Source organism: Chiloscyllium plagiosum, unplaced genomic scaffold, assembly GCF_037043375.1.
Source record: "Chiloscyllium plagiosum isolate Xiang-an unplaced genomic scaffold, Cpla_swu_hap1 HiC_scaffold_26, whole genome shotgun sequence".
Classification (NCBI taxonomy): domain Eukaryota; kingdom Metazoa; phylum Chordata; class Chondrichthyes; order Orectolobiformes; family Hemiscylliidae; genus Chiloscyllium; species Chiloscyllium plagiosum.
Window position 1 is genome coordinate 16,419,962 of NW_028270164.1, and position 16,244 is coordinate 16,436,205.

A 16,244-nucleotide genomic window follows, 5' to 3' on the forward strand; every position below is an offset into this window, starting at 1 on the left:
CAAGCTTTTAGTCCATTTCTTTATTCTATTCGCCATTTTCAGAGGCCAATAAAGTATGATACAGCATTGCTCTTACAACATTTAATCGTTATATTTCATACATTTCCATACAGCATATAAACAAAGTATGAAATGGTGCTAGTTTGAACATAACATTTGCAGTACCGTATAATACAATGCATTTATAAACATAACCTGATTTCCATAAAACAGAAACATCCAACTTAATTGTTCATCCCTAATGGGGATCTTTATTAGTGTAGTCACTTTAATAAAGTCATAAATATTTAGAATCAGACTACAATTACTTTGACTGAAATTACAATACAATTATTCTGCTTAAGCGTACCTACAGTTTTCCTAAGGAACACTAGGCCATTAATTGCATTTAACCCTTCCTTATCCATAAAGTCACAAACAGTGCTTTTGATACAGCGATGAAAATGTTGATGTTTGTTAGGATACCGATACTCAGTTGAAACAGGTAACTGGTTATTGGGCTTAACCTTTATTAAACAGAGTGATAATACCTTTTTAATAAAAAGCATGTGTAGCTTTCACAATGTTGCCATAGTGCAGAAGTCATCAGTATTTTGGAAAAAAAGATGTGCAAAATCGTGACAGCAATCAAATCCTACTTGACTAAATTATAAATGGTTACAATCCAACCAGATTATTCACTGGTTAATGATCAATTTATCAAATTAAGCAGCTCTGAATAATTTGTACCACAATCCTCTATGAATTCATGAAGTAGGTTCGAATACTTCATGGATTGGAAAGGGTTAAAAACAGTCCATAAACTCATGAATATCACAGCTCAGGAAATAAGATAATCACAGAATTTACAAATGCCACCACAGTTCCTTGCAAGTAAAAAACAAATTGTTGGCAAATGTGAAATTAACTGATTTATTGCAGCCTGGTAGATCTGGTAGCAGAATTGGTCACAGATACAAGCAAATGGAACCACAGGATTAAGATTGGAAATGGGATTTAAATTTATATGTTCATGTAATTCTGAATCATAACTTGTGTACATAACTTTTTATTTAGGAAAATAAATGTCACAAACATCCAGTTTGTTAAAATTAAGACAACAATTAACAAAGCAAGTCTACAAAACCTGGGTGCACGCAAAAGGTCTAAAAAGTCAGGTACCTATCTCAGGATGCCAATACAATTTGATCACATTCTTACTTGGAGACTGGACAAATCTAGTAGCACTGTTAAATGTAATTTTTCTTCAAAAGAGAGTGTATAGGAAGTTCTACTGGGACTCCCTGTTTGAGAATCTTAATGCCGACTGATAGCTATCGTACAAGTTTGGGAAATGAACTCCTTCTGCATCAAAAAATACTTAAGGAATGCAGAAAATGTGCTCCCTGCATAAAGCAAAAAAAAAGTTCATTTTTTGTTCTGAGTATAATATTTTTTCCAAGTAGCAACAGTTCAGCTCAGATAGCAGTTCTTTGGGTGTAATGAGTTCTGTGTACATTCAGAAAATCCTGTGATTACCTTCCTCTGTACCTTGGTAAAGCTCACAGAAGCAGACAATATACAGCAGCATCCAAGGACATCTACGTACCTAAGTGCAGTACACAAAATACTTCTACAAAACTGCCAGCAAATCAGCACATGCAGAGAAATGAAGAAGTTTAAGACATTGACAAGTATGGCCTGAAACCTGCTAGGAGTATTTATTCATGAAACTTTACACAATAGTTGGCGGGAAGGTATCCCACTGAAATTTAAAAGTAACTGTGCAATGAAATTCGCGCGATTGCATTTGTGACTACAGGCATCTAGATGCCACCATCAGGTTGATAGTGGCACTTCAAATCAAATCGTATGCAATCTCTACAAAGTACATTGAAATTACCAGACTTAAATACTTCCATTAAAGTCCCAGCATTTTTTGAAAAACACTTTCAGTGTGTCATAGTCACCAGTGCTGAAGAATGAAACCACTTTCCACTTTTACATTTGTGGCAATACCAATGATTCAAGGCTAAATAGCAGAGTTTCATGAATGTTTGACCCCTACAGCAGATATGTAGCCAAATACGGCAGCATTTAAGAATCTCGATTCCACCAAAATATCTTACTAGCTTAGTGATAAGGCACTTCCTTCTCACCTCTGTAATTTTACAGATTTAGTCAGGCAAAAACCTTACATTCCAAACATATTTGTAATATTTGAATCTTGGCATTAGTAGCATCTGACTTCTAATATACCCACCTTCCCAAACACAAAATGAAAACACTAATTGCACTACTTAGAAAAACAGACACCTGCTACCAGCCAATCCATATGGCAACTTAGGCACTTGAGCTGTAAAAGAATCTTCAGTGCTAATCTGTAAACACAACTGTAATCAGCAGTCTCAGTGACTGATCAGAGGTCAAAATTCTTCCTTTTAAAAAAATGGGCACAGGAGATGAAGTGGCCTTCTAAATGATTTAGTAAGAGATAACTTGAAATTTAAATTAAAAACACATTACATCTTGCTAACTCAAGTTGCAGAGGAAATATCACAGCCAGTACTTTAAGGCTAATATTGTACAACTTGAAGCTACAAATGCTGTAGATCTGGCCAAGCCAGGAATAATGAGGAGATGCAATGATACTTGGCTTTTATCCTTCATTTTTAACATCCATGTTGATGTTAACTGCATGGTTTTGGATTACAAGAGAGCTGGTGGAAAACCCCGAATAAAAATTCAGACAGCACAATAATCTCTTAAATAATAACTGCTCTTGGCTTAGAGTGCTGTAAGGGATCTGTAGTTTGAGCAGAACAACAATGGACAGAATGCAAGTCCCAGTGTCAACTAGCATTTGATCTCCATACCTACCAATTGGTTAGATCAATTTGTGGCTGCAGTGCAGACCAGAGCAGTGCTCTCTCACCCTAGGGATCTAGATTCAAACCTCAAGTTTAAGGCCATAAATTAAAAGAAAACAAAGAAATTCTGACTAGTCTTCATTCAATTTCCAGTTGGAATCTGGTGCTCAACAATCAACATTAATCTGGTACAGATTAGAAATTTTCATCTAAGACAAACCAAGAAAGACTGTTACAGAACTCAAATTGTTGCAGTTCAGGACTTAAGAACCATGCTTATTTTCAAATTTGTTTTGAGCTATGCCCGACCCAAGAGTGCAAAAGAGGATACAAAGTGGAAAAAGTGAATTTCATTCTTTAGCCCTGTTATACCTCACCCTGATGAGTACACATACATACAGAAGATAATACTGTGAAGCCATTTATTTGGCGACTGAAGTTCAAAAGTTGTGCACAGAACTGGTGTAGTTCAAATTCAGTGCAAAGGACAAAATCCCTCACACCCATGGTGAACAATACAGATAATCCTGAAATGAACATACAAATAACAAAGGCCACGTATATTTGTTGAGTGGAAGTCAGCTTAATCTGTTTAGAAACTAAAAATTGCCAATTGCACCCAACATCATAAAAAACAAATACAATTTGGCAACTCCTAGTTTTCAAAAGATGTGTTCACAAACATTTCAAAGCTGCAATATATTCTAACACTTGCTAAAACAATACAAAAATAGTCAAACACACACAATGTATAACTGGACAACTTAAGCCCCCATTATTATACAATATTGTCAACACTAATCTCTATTTGTAGAGCAGAGTTAACTGTAAACTAATCTATAACAATACTTCAGTTCCATCTAGTGGTATGCTGGGGTAGTGAGTAATTTGAAATCCCATTCACTAGCTCTTCGTGACCTGGTTTCCTCCTGTCAGTTCTCCTATTTAAAAGATACTGATTCTATTCTAATTAATCAGATGAGATTTGACAGTGAACATGTTAGTTCACTTTGGGAGACAGAGAACAACCACAACTAAGTCCAAACTTGTCTTCTGGCATTCTTACATGCACATCAGCAGCAAGGGTCACTGGACAGCAAAGTTTAGTAACAGTGGCCACTTTTATCTTACATTTTTCCTTAAACCCAGAAGCACCGAGGACAATTACCCCAACTGAATTAGGTGACAGACCCGATAACCAGATAGTCATTGTATTACTTCACTAGGTCACTTGAGGAGCACAGCATGTACTCCACTTTGTGTTCTACACCATTACGTTGGAATTATTTTAGGATTCCCAAGCATTTCCCCTCATAAATGAGTAACATGTAGACTATCTTTTAACTGTTAAACCAGCAAACTACACGGGTATCATGTGGGCATAGCTCAGTAGTACTTTGACTTTCTTTGCTCTGCCTAGAAAAATTTCATTTATTTGCACAGCTAACCAAGTCTAGGATGAATGACTGCTTTGTGCAAAGTCAATTTTCAGCCCAAATCTCATTCATATTCTACTGTTTCTACACATGCCACAGGCAGGCATAATTTTCAGGTGAAAATATGATCATTGCATAACGGAAACAAGTTCAGTAATATTTTCTTCTAAATTCTTCTTGATAATTGGAGTAATTTGTTATAAAATATCCATAGAACAAGAATAAGTTAGAGTGCTACACCATCCATATCTGATCATCATGGCAGCTGTAAATTCATAGTAGGGGCTCTTGTGGTGCAGTGGTAGAGCAGTTGCAGTGGTAGCCAACTTCAAGTACCACCTGCTCCAGAGGTGAAAATATCTAATTTCAAAATGGGGGTAGGTAGCATCGTTGTTAAAGGAATTAAGCAAAGTCTTTTCTATCTGAAAAACAAATGCAATTAACTCCAGGAATGTCATATGAATCAATAAAATTCAACAACGGTCAACTTTGCAATGAGTTTTAAAACAAAGAGGTTTACACATCAAATATATTTAAAAGATTTGTGATTTAAAACTGACAGTTGAAGATATTCAAGCATCAAATCAGAACACTTAATGACAAGTGTCATTTCCAGTTTATAAAGGACATCTTGAGGATGCAAGGATGCCCTGCATTCTTTTTCATAGCTATTACACACATCAAGTTGCTCCCAGCAAATTCAAAACATGAGAAATATACTGCAGCTTTGAAAGTTGTAATGGGAAAGCCAAGCAAAACATAAATGTCAGGCTATACGATCATGTGCAGGAAGTTAGTACAGTATATGCATTCCCACACATCTCAGCAGAAACACTTATGGTCAAACACTCTTGTACTCACATTGTTGGATCAAAATGTGAAATACAAGCTGAAGAAAGAATTATGGTGATTTTTGTTTAACTACAGCCAAAGTACAACATACAAATAATTAATTTTAAAGTTCTAACAATCAAAAGGAACAAGCAAGTCTCAGTGTAAACAAAGGCACCAGACAGACTGGATTTTGTTAAACACTACATCACCTTATCTCATGCTTGGAGGGTTGGCACTTTTTTGGCACATTTCATAATGTTTTATAACCCTGAAAATGTCAAGATTTAATTATAGAATGAGAAATAAGAGTTAAGGATGTTCAATATAAATTGCAGAAATTCAGTTCGATGAATTAACACCTTTTGATGGAAGATTTATTCATACAACCTGTATAAGGGAACAGAACACACTTTCAAATATAGAGTGCTCCCACACACAACCCCTTATGTAATAGTGGGAAAAGGACTAAATATCTGGGGTATTTTCCTTTCTGATTTAGAGTAGGTATACTGGAAACTGGAGAAAACTGAAATCTCATTACACATCAGTACTAATTCTACTGTAGAAATTACTGCTATTTAATCATTTGCTCACTTCAAATTTCAAGTTATAGCTTGGATCACTAATTCTTATCTGAAGAAACAGGTTTAAATACTTCAAAACATTAGGTTGCAACATTTTTATACAACTGCAAGTGCCTTTCAAGTCAAAGTTATCTCGCCAATTCTTTTTTGCTGCTTTTCCATTTCTCACTTTGTCTTCTATTCTCACAAGTTACTGATGAGCAAGTCAGTAGACAAGAACTCAGTCTACTCAGTCTCAGTATTTGAAAGTGATCACTATTTAAGTGTAAGAACTCAGCAAAGTGTTCTACCTTGAAGGAGGACATCTGAGCCAGAAATCATATTTCACCTGAAATCCATGCATACACCCTTTCTCAGGGTGCCATGAGACTGAAGTCAGAAATGGTGTTGCTGGCTTTTCTCCCCTTCCCAAACCAACCACTGTCACTATAGAAATCAGACAATTCAACCAGGTTGAACTGTTAACTTTCCTACTAGGTACAGATTAGCCACCCACTAGATAAACCTAAAGGCATTAATGCAATTATTACATTTGTGCTATGGCAATTTTATCAACATGAATGGACCATTTCAGAATCTCAACCAGCTGACCTTGATTTTGATTCTTTTGTTGATAATAAAGCAAAAGCATTTCCAATGAGTAGCCCCCCTTTGAAATTTGTAGCAAACATCCTTACTCCTTTGACAGTTGTTCCTCTGAGCTAAACTGTGTAGTTTTACATCTTTCACTACACAATGCACAGTAAAACAATGTTGGCTGATGCATAGCAATGACTGTCAGCAAACACCTTAAACAGCCTCCCGACATCTGGATCAAAGAGACAGTATCTGTTTTCACGGGTCTACACACGGTCTACTTCAAAAAAACATTAAAAAGGCCATATCAAAAAAACCATTTCGTAAAGCAAATGATCCCATTTTCCTTTTGAAATTAGCAGCCCATCAAGCTTAATATCATGAACAAAGGATCACTGCAGGAATGTAATAACAAGTTAAAGTCTTGTTATGCCTGTGTATTTAGGACCTTTTAAACAGAGACCATCCCTTTAAAAAAAAGGCAAAGTTTTGCTCAAAGTAGAAAATGTAGACAATAATGTACCATATTTGACACTTCAGAAGTAGAATCTTTTCTATGAATTCATTTTAATGGCAAATTATGGCTAGCAGTGGGTCCCAACAAATGAAGAGCTGAAATAAAACATAGAACAAAGGTTAAAGTCATCAACACCACTCTGATCTATTCCAGTAAAGTAACACCTGACTCAGTAAAACTATATTTAACTTTGGCTTTCCCTGCAACATCCCACCTTGCAAAACACTCTACAGATCCTGCAAGAACATGTCAATGCCCAAAGAAAAACACAAAAGGTGTTTTCCCTGATGCTTTAAACACCAAAAAGAAACAAAACACAGAGCATGACTTTGAAAATAATGACTGACATAGTTTTGTGAAAGACAGCTAGGATTGGGACTTCCCGTTCCGGTTAAATAAACCTTGCTTATTTAAATAGACCCAGAAAGAATTTTACAGATATTAGCTGTTAACACTTCCTTTCACAGACTACATGAGAATGGCCAGCCAAGTAAGGTATTTATGGGGGACCTGTATCAGAGGATAAATCACTGCCCCCAAGAGAGGGGTAGAAAATAAAGAGGGTAAATAATACGGCCATGTTTGTATTAAATGCCTCTTAACTTAAATGATTATGATGTTCTTACTCAATTATAATGCAACTATTTAACTAATTCAATAACGCTCATGTTTTAAAATTCCTAACAGACCCAACAAGGAATGATCATACAGTTTTCAAAATAAAACCTCTTCTGTATAGCTGGCTGATTATAACAGTTACATCAATTACATGGGGCTCCTCTCATAGCTCAATGGGTAAATTCATCCCATTGCTTATTCCTAAGCCAAAAAAAACACCCAAATGCAAATCAACACAGGGCAACCTGTGGACCTTCCACACCCAAAACCTACAAGGGTAGGGTTCCATGATTGTACACTGGGGTCACTACATAAAGTTGAAACTTTGACCAGGGAAACCATTTGGATACTGAGTGCTTGGTAAAATTGTAGCGTTTCTTTTAAATGCAGCATATTGAAATATCAATCACTTTTGGCATTATAATAACATTTCTGCAGACTTGTATCTATATTTTATTATGCGTGGTTTCAACAGACCAATTGGAGGTGTCGGTGGTGTTTGTTTGGGATGACACTGCTGAAACCCTGTAACCCTACTTTTCTCTTTACTGTAGCTTAGTATCCCATTGGGCATTTCATAATTTCACTTTCCTTTTTTTTTTAAAAAGAAAAGGGCGGAAAGCATCCAATTCCTGATTTAATCCTTGATCTTTGTGAATCAGCTGACCGAGGCAGGGGAGGCTGTGGGTTCATTAAAGTTAAAAATCACCATGGGTTTCCATCATTGATTGTTTCTATCAGAAATTGGGCACAGGTGAGCAAAAAGGTTCAGATATGTTGCATCTCATTGTAAAGTAGCAGCTCAGAATCATGCAGGAAGCATGGCAACTTGCAGTACAGCAACAATTCTAATAAAGGACTAGTATCTCAAACTGAACAGGAAGCTATAAATACCAATATCCAAAAGGACAAAAATCGCTAATGCTTACAATGGCAGATCTGTACTGTTGTGCCTCGTCTTCCTTGATGTCCCATCGTCCCTTGGTAGTGCTTTTTGCAAACTGGACATAGCAGCTGTCTTTTTAATGTCTATCACAGCGTAAAATTCAGTCCTACGTGTTGGTGTTGGCGGAACAGGAGTGTTGGGCATTTTGGGAGTCTGAGGGTTATCCGAGTCACTCCCACCCTCCAGATCCACTTGGATGTAATTTAATTGCCTTTGTTCAGGGCATGGACGCTTAAAGTCAAAGCTGAAGACATTTGGGGTGCAATCCCGCCTCCGGGTAAAGTCTACTTTATGTAAACCAGGTTGAATAGTTACATTCTCAGTATTGACATAATTCCGCAGTGGGTCAAGACTATTATGGTATCCATTTTGTGGAGGGGTTCCAGGGTCACTCAAGTCCTCTTCCTCCCGCCTTTGTGTCTGACTTTCCCAAACAGGAGGTAAAGAGGGCAGATTTTCATAGTTCAGCATGGCTGTCTTCCTAGGTGCACAGTTGTTCAGGTTCTGGCCATCCCCACCCACCTTGAGCCGTCCTCGTCGTAACCCTGTGCCAGCAGACACAAGGAAACCATTGATATTCTCATATGTCATTTTATTGTTGGACCCACATGCCATGCTGTGTTCATCACCTTCGTGGACATTATCTCGGTCCATAAAATTCAAGCCACCGCCACAATATTCTATGTGATCTTTCTGTCTCTCTATTTTTTCACGCTCCATTATTCGTTTTTGAACTGGTGTTGGTCCTAAGACAAACTTGACCTCCCCCGGCTGCAGGAGGACTTGAGGAGTTCTGTCCTCCGTTGCAGGACAGTGATTTACATGGCTTCGCATCATTTCAGAGACAGATGACCGTGCCTCTGTCACACCATGAACACAAAGTCTTTTCTTCCGCTCTTCATCAACATTGGATGTATTCACATATGTGTGAATCTGTTACAAAAAACAAAAGAGATCACAAGACACTGCTGAACAATATAGGTGGTAAGTAATTGTAAGCATTACTAAATTTAATCAGACGTGCACATGGATCAAACAGTTCTACAATTAATGGAGTGAATAAAATAATTTGAAATTACCAAATATTAGTCTAATACAATCTCTTTCAGCTCAACTGAACAGATTCTCCAACCACATATCTCCTCTATTGTCTATTAACAAGAGAATAGTATGATATTCCTTAATTTTAACGAATTTAAAAAAGTCAATAATTTCTCAGAATCAATCATCTGCCTTGTGTCCTAAAAATCAATTACTATGTTGTGAAGTCAGTTTGAGCAGTATAATAGTGGAATTCTATTACTTTCTATCTTGAGCAATTTGGTTAGGTTAGTAGCATAAAGGATAGCTTAATATTTCATCTTTCCAAAGAAAACCTATCATATTGCTTAACACTTCTAAAATTAAATTGTCACTGATAAAGCACACCATTTAACAATGAAATTACGTTCCTGAATCAAATAATACTTCAGAATTTTAATGCCGAGCAATTTTGTTAATTTTATATGAATCTACTCTGATGACAAGGCAATAGCCCAGATAAATACTTCTTTGTAACTAACCAACCACTTTGTTATTTCTATGAATTATGTGCAATGTAAGATCCCTATGCAGTGTGACAGCTCCAGAACATCCTGGGCTTAAAATAATTGCCAGAACGTAGCACTACAAAATTTAAACTTCAATTCAAATTAAGAAAATGTCAGCATGAGAACTTTAATAGGTATAAAACTACACAGCTCCAGAGGTGACTGCTGCAGTAGAACTACTAAATTCTGATCACTTTTCCAAGGAAATCAGTCGTAAATCCTCTTCACAGCAAAGTTTCTCATTCCTGCAACAATTCTTGTAAACCTCTTCTGCACTTCATCCATTGCATTCACATCTTTCCTAAAGTGTGGCATCCAAAACTGTACACAATACTCCAGCTGATGTGTATTAGCACCTTGGACATGGTGGAACTTTCAATATGTGAATTCAGATGGTCGTAATTAGATGTGCACGTACCTGATCATCACCACCTACAATTAAAGGATGTGTAGAATCTTCGCCCACTGAGGAGAGACGTGTGCTTCCTATAGAGGGATGCCTAGTTGATGGGTGAGAAGAGCCATCACCCATTTGTGGATAACAAGGGAATCCATTTGAAAATCCTGGCACAGCAAATCCAGGGGCTGAAAGAATTATTTTGACTCAGCTTTAATTTTGCAAGTTAAATTCCATATTCACATTAACAAACTATCACAAATTACCATTTTTAGCTCCATATTGATCCCTTCACCACTAAACTTTTCACAATCATGGGAAGAACACCGGACCCCTTCCAAGAAACTCAACAGGAAGTTCATTTTCAGATTACACCAAGAGTCACACAAGTATCAATGCAACAAATATTTGAAATATGACAAATACAGATCAGTTTTCTACAAAGAAACAAAAGCCATAGAATGAAATGGTGTGGTATAGACAGTCAAAAAAGGAATCTCCTCTGTACTTTTTTTCTGCCTCTTCTTCTTTTTGTATCCATCCTTGTAAACAACTGAAGTTACTTACAAACTTAGTCAAGCTTTTGCTATTCCACTGACCACAATGTTTCTGAACTCGTTCATTTGCTCGAGTAATCCCTCACTCCACCCCTGATGACTTTGTGTGCAAAAGATTTAGTCTCACTCACCCCAGTCAGCCCCACTTGTTATGGTTCCCAACTCTGCTTCCATAAGGGATTGGCACTTCAATCTATTCATAAAATAGTTAGCCACTTATCCAATCAAATTGAGACAAGAAAGCCTTTATTTCCTCTGCTAAACTATTCACCACAGCTGGATAGCAAAGACAATCATCAGCTTATTTTCACCAATACTAAATTTCAGTATAAACACATCTCTTCTATATCCTTCCAGCTTCAAGTCCAATCATTGTAACAAGTGTGTGGACTTTGTCATCAGTTGCTTATGCTACCCACCCTCATGTTCCCATTATGAACCAAGCCACATCTCCTTCTGGAACCAAACCCCACCCCCTCCCACAGGCTGAACTTGTAATTTTCTTTAATTTCCTTCTCATCTTCCCTTCAGCCCTCTTTAAATTCATATTTCACAGGGTGTACTTCATAATCCTTTGATGTATTCTTACTAAATTGCTGATTACCAACATCCCTTCCTAGCCCTCATGCCAGCTGAGACTGCAAACATTTCCCTCTTTAAATATTGGAGCAACCCCTCCCTGATACTTAAAAACTGAAGTTGCTACCCTCCTCTACTTCTTTGTTGTTATAAACTAACAGCCTCACTTCCAATTCCCCAAATTCTTAAATATTGTACACCTCCTAACTCACTACCCATCCTTTGCACAGATTCCCATGTTTATCACTCTCACCAAGTTTGCAACCTGTGACAAGCACAAAAATATGTCCAACAAAGTATCACAAATGAGAGCCACACAAATGTAGTGCCATTAATCCCTTCCTTTTCCCATCTGGAGCCTTCAAGACAGTTAACCTTATCATTCTCATCCAATGGTCTTCTACTGTCCAGCTCTATGAGACTTACGCTTGGTTACACGCTCAATATCATAACTGTAGCTACAGAAGCAACAGGAACTTTTTTTTTCATTTCTATATCCCGACCACTGTAACAACTATATTCCTGGGCTTCTCTTATTCTTCATTACAATGTGGCCCTTTGCAAAGTCATCCAGACACAGGATCAGCTTTCATTCATACACAGATTACACTCAATTTTATGCTCTACCATCATATCGGTGCGCCATTAATTCTGGCCTTTTTAGAATCCAATTTTAATTTCTCCACAATTGCTGGCTACCTCGGCTCTAAGTTCTGGAACTGTTTCATGAGACTCTGCCTCATTCCTCCTTAGATCCTCCTTCTTTGACAAAGCTTGGCTATCTATGACAGTTTCTTATGTGGCTCAAGTCAAAGTTTTCATTATAATTACTCATTTTATTACAAGGAAGACACTATATAAATAAAAGGTGGTGCTGTTGTTGCCTCAGTCTCATCATATTGCTCATTCAACATCCTCGACATCCATCCTCCATAAAACTCAACTTTCCCAACATTCTTCTGACTTGGTCTTTTTCTGCATTCCTTTACCTCACCATCAGTGAGCATGCCTTCAGCCAGTTAGGCCTCACCTTCCAAACTTTGTTCAGTTAATCCTCCATTGCTCAATGTCTCTCTTCTCCCATAACCTTCCCCCCTGAAAAATCAACCTCTTAAGTAAAACTTCACCTTATCACCCGTCGCAATCTCTCTTCTTTGGGTTTATAGTCGCAGTATGAAGACAACCTCTGAAGCACCTGGGGACATTGGTTATTCATCAAGAGCGCTACATCAATGCAATTTGTTTTAATTAAGTCGTTAGCCAACATGGCATTAGTGTTATCATAGGAAATATAATAATATTTATCCACTACAACTTATCCAATAACATCTTTTCTTTCAAATCCAACAAACAAATACGTATTTTCCTCAACTACTCACTGGTTGGCGTCTGAGGTGTCCTCGGTAGATCAAGTTCTGTTGGATGAGTGTTTCTTGATATCATCATGGGCTCCTCAACTACATTAATACTGTTACACTGCATGATCTCCTGGAGAAGGTTAAAGATCTCCTCAGCACGTGCACACTTGAAGGCGAAAATGCCTGCAAATGAAGTAACAAACAGTTGCTGCATAAAGAGGCATTCAAAATAAAGACAGAAAAAGGGTTGTATTGTTTTAAGATTTTTCTCAATGACATCCAGGACCACTTTGATGGGTTCACCGCGTGAATTCTGCCAGTATCTTCTGTGAAGTTTTGTAAATTTCATACACGGCAAAACTCAGCTGCTTATACCCAGCAAAAAAAAAAAGGATTGAATCCAGCTGTTTACAAACACTAACGTTAAGTTCTTCACTAATGAAATAGGCCAGCAATTCTTTGTACATTCGGTATAATTGCCCTGCATTTTCCTGCTATAATCTAAATCAGTATTTCAAGTTTTCTAGCAGTAACTTATAGCAAGCAGTAGGTGGTGCACAGAAGCCATTCATTTAAAATACTATTGGGCTCCCAAGAATCAAATCCTGTTGGCGAGAAATTTATTTTAATACCATTGACTAAATAAACGGAAACAGCTCAATTACATAGGGACCTTTCACAATCTAACCATGTATTCTTATAAACACTATCTTAAACTTAAAGCGTGAACACTGAAAGGCTGCAACGTGAGGAGCTGTTCAGTCTATCGCATCCATGATGGCTCTCAATAGAAGGTCAATTCATCTCAGTCACTCGATAATAATGTTCTATTCTCACCTCCTCCTACCCAACTTCACCTTCTGTTCTTTTCTCCCATCTATTTCCACACAGGTTTCCTGAATGTATCCATTTAATTAGTAAGTCAAGGTTGCACTTCAATGTGAACAATCATCGTCTCCTGGACTTTGCTTCAGCAATCAGCAAAGCCTCAACTTTTCCTGGATTAGCCAAGAGTTTTTCATCCACCTAACCCCGGGCCACACCACACCTCCCACCCACTCACTTTGTTTTGTCTTTGATGAAACAACTTGGCTAACAGTGGGGTGCAAGAGGGCATGAGACTCTGCCATTCACTGGTTGGAGTTGGTTAGGTAGACCCGATCACCTACCCCCTCTTGCTGCTTTTTACTATTAATCTTTCTGCCCAAGTCACTGAGACACAATAAATTCCCTTTGGAAGTCAAAGCCTACTCAGACAGAAATTTGGATCCTGCACTAGATTGAACAGAGTTTAGATTGAACAATATGCAAACTGCTCTTCAATGACCCAAAACATTCAGTTCTCTGGAATTTCCTTTAAGGAAAGTGGAACCTCTAATTCCCATATTTGGTTATACAGAAGAATGACAAGGCACACATCTGCCTCATCTTTCATCAAGTCAGGTAAGATAGCAAGGTGTTAAGTGGTAGTGATGAGCTCGTAATCTTCTGAACTGAGATCGCCTAATGAGGATTTTTACTTGCAATTTGGGGATTACACTCCATAGCCCTGTCTATAATGTACGAGTGCGCTACTGACCTCTGTAACCCAAAGGACTGAAGAAGTAATTCAAATTTTATTACATTGGACTCTAATTTTAACTGAAGGCTTACAAATAGTGTTCTGCTCTTCCAAAAGCGTGTGGCACGTGAGACTTGTTTAGTACATTCAAGAAGAACAGAAAAATTCTGTCACACAAACGAACAGTTCCATTGACAATTCAAACTAACCTTGCCCAGTCTGACACCTCCTTCCACTTTCAAATGAGAAGAGGTTGGAGTCATACCCATAACGCCGCAGGCAGAGATATGGCCATCTCACAGCATCTCGTTTTCTGGTGTGCAAAATTAGCTCAGAGTTGGTCAGTTCCATGATCCCAGAGCCCAGCTCATTACCATCATCATCTACGTTTGTCACCTGTGGAAAAGTAACGTTTTGAAGATACACAATAAATTATGGTGTACTTTATTATCTACCTTTTCTACAACAGTAGTTAACATTCATATGTATATTCACAATAATTACATTTTATCTTTGCACCACCTCCATTGTTCCCATTCTCTGTGTCAGGCAAAGGCATTCAAATGCTTGCCCAGCATCAAGCTGTGCAGAGTTCAAAACTAGCGAAACAAGTACAAAACCAAAGCCTTTCCACAACCTCTCAATCAGAAATTTTGCAGTTTTACCCAGGAATCCAATCCCTCTGATCAAGTAAAATGCAACAATATGCAACCTTGATGCTCAATTACAAGGCAAGTTTCCAGACTAAATAACGTGAATTTTCATCATGCTGACATCACAAACACAGCTCAATCAGAATTGGAAATTTTACTGATTCCCTTGAGCAACAATTTAGCTCTGTACTCATGCCTCAGAATTAAAAATTTCACTATAAACATGAACACAATCTACAATTGACAGTTACGTGCACCCATCAAGAGATTAATGATAACAAATTGCATCTTTACGAAATGCTAAATCTCCACACTGTCTGCTTGTCAGAGAAATTTAACCAGGTTTATTAAGGGCAGAGACATTCTTCAGTTTCAATGGAAATGATAGATTTTGGAATGCCCTCAGGGTACAAAGAGCAGTACACAAATGCAAATCTTTTCTTGCCTCCATATTAAATTTTTCAAACATCTCTTTTGCAAGACTCCCAAGCTCCAATCCAACTCTTTCATTGCTGCACTGTCATTTCTGCTCCTGCATATACGTTTGCTGCCTGTATTGAGCTCCACTGGTTTCCTAATCCATGGTACAACAATTTTGAAAATATGATTTGTGTTTACATATTATTCTATGGCCTTGCACCTCTCCACAAAAATACCACAGTCCCATATCCCTTCCATCACCCTCTAATCAGAGAGCATGACCATTGGCAGCAGAGTCTTTATCCATCTTATTGACACACATTGCATTTACATACCTAAAACTCTTAAAACAAATGCTCACTAACTTGAGGCAGCTCTTAATTTTCATGCTCATCCTTTGCTGGTTTCCTAAAAACAAGGCAGTTTAGGATATTATTCCACGTGACAAGCTTTGCCCTTGAGTTCGCTGTCAACAGGGTAAAGAGAACTCAATCCCAAAAGGAAAAGACCATAAAAATCTAACGACTTGTTTCATATGGACATCATCTTCCTCAGTGTTCATTTTATTCTGACTCTAGGGGTGACTTTTGGCATCTAGACAAAGTCTTTTATATCCAGCCACATCAAGCAAGCCGACACACAGCAAGTCAGAGGAAGGGTCACCAGACCCAAAATGTTAACTCTGATTTCTCTTCACAGATGCTGCCAGACTTGCTCAGCTTTTCCAGCAACCTCTGTTTTTGTTTCAGAGTATAAAAACACTGCTGCTC

At 37.8% G+C, this 16,244-nt stretch overlaps 1 protein-coding gene across 1 annotated transcript in view; it reads right to left on the bottom strand.

Annotated features, from left to right (window-relative positions):
* The window catches only part of LOC122563106 (fibroblast growth factor receptor substrate 2-like), a 79,151-nt gene continuing 62,907 nt past the window's right edge, over positions 1-16,244 (bottom strand). Inside the window, exons 4-8 of the mRNA XM_043716535.2 lie at positions 14,611-14,797; positions 12,862-13,023; positions 10,368-10,534; positions 8,344-9,293; positions 1-6,891 (exon numbers count right to left, since the gene is read on the bottom strand). Coding sequence (XP_043572470.1) covers positions 6,864-6,891; positions 8,344-9,293; positions 10,368-10,534; positions 12,862-13,023; positions 14,611-14,797 — 1,494 coding nt within the window. The 3' untranslated portion in view covers positions 1-6,863. The remainder of the gene's footprint in view (positions 6,892-8,343; positions 9,294-10,367; positions 10,535-12,861; positions 13,024-14,610; positions 14,798-16,244) is intronic.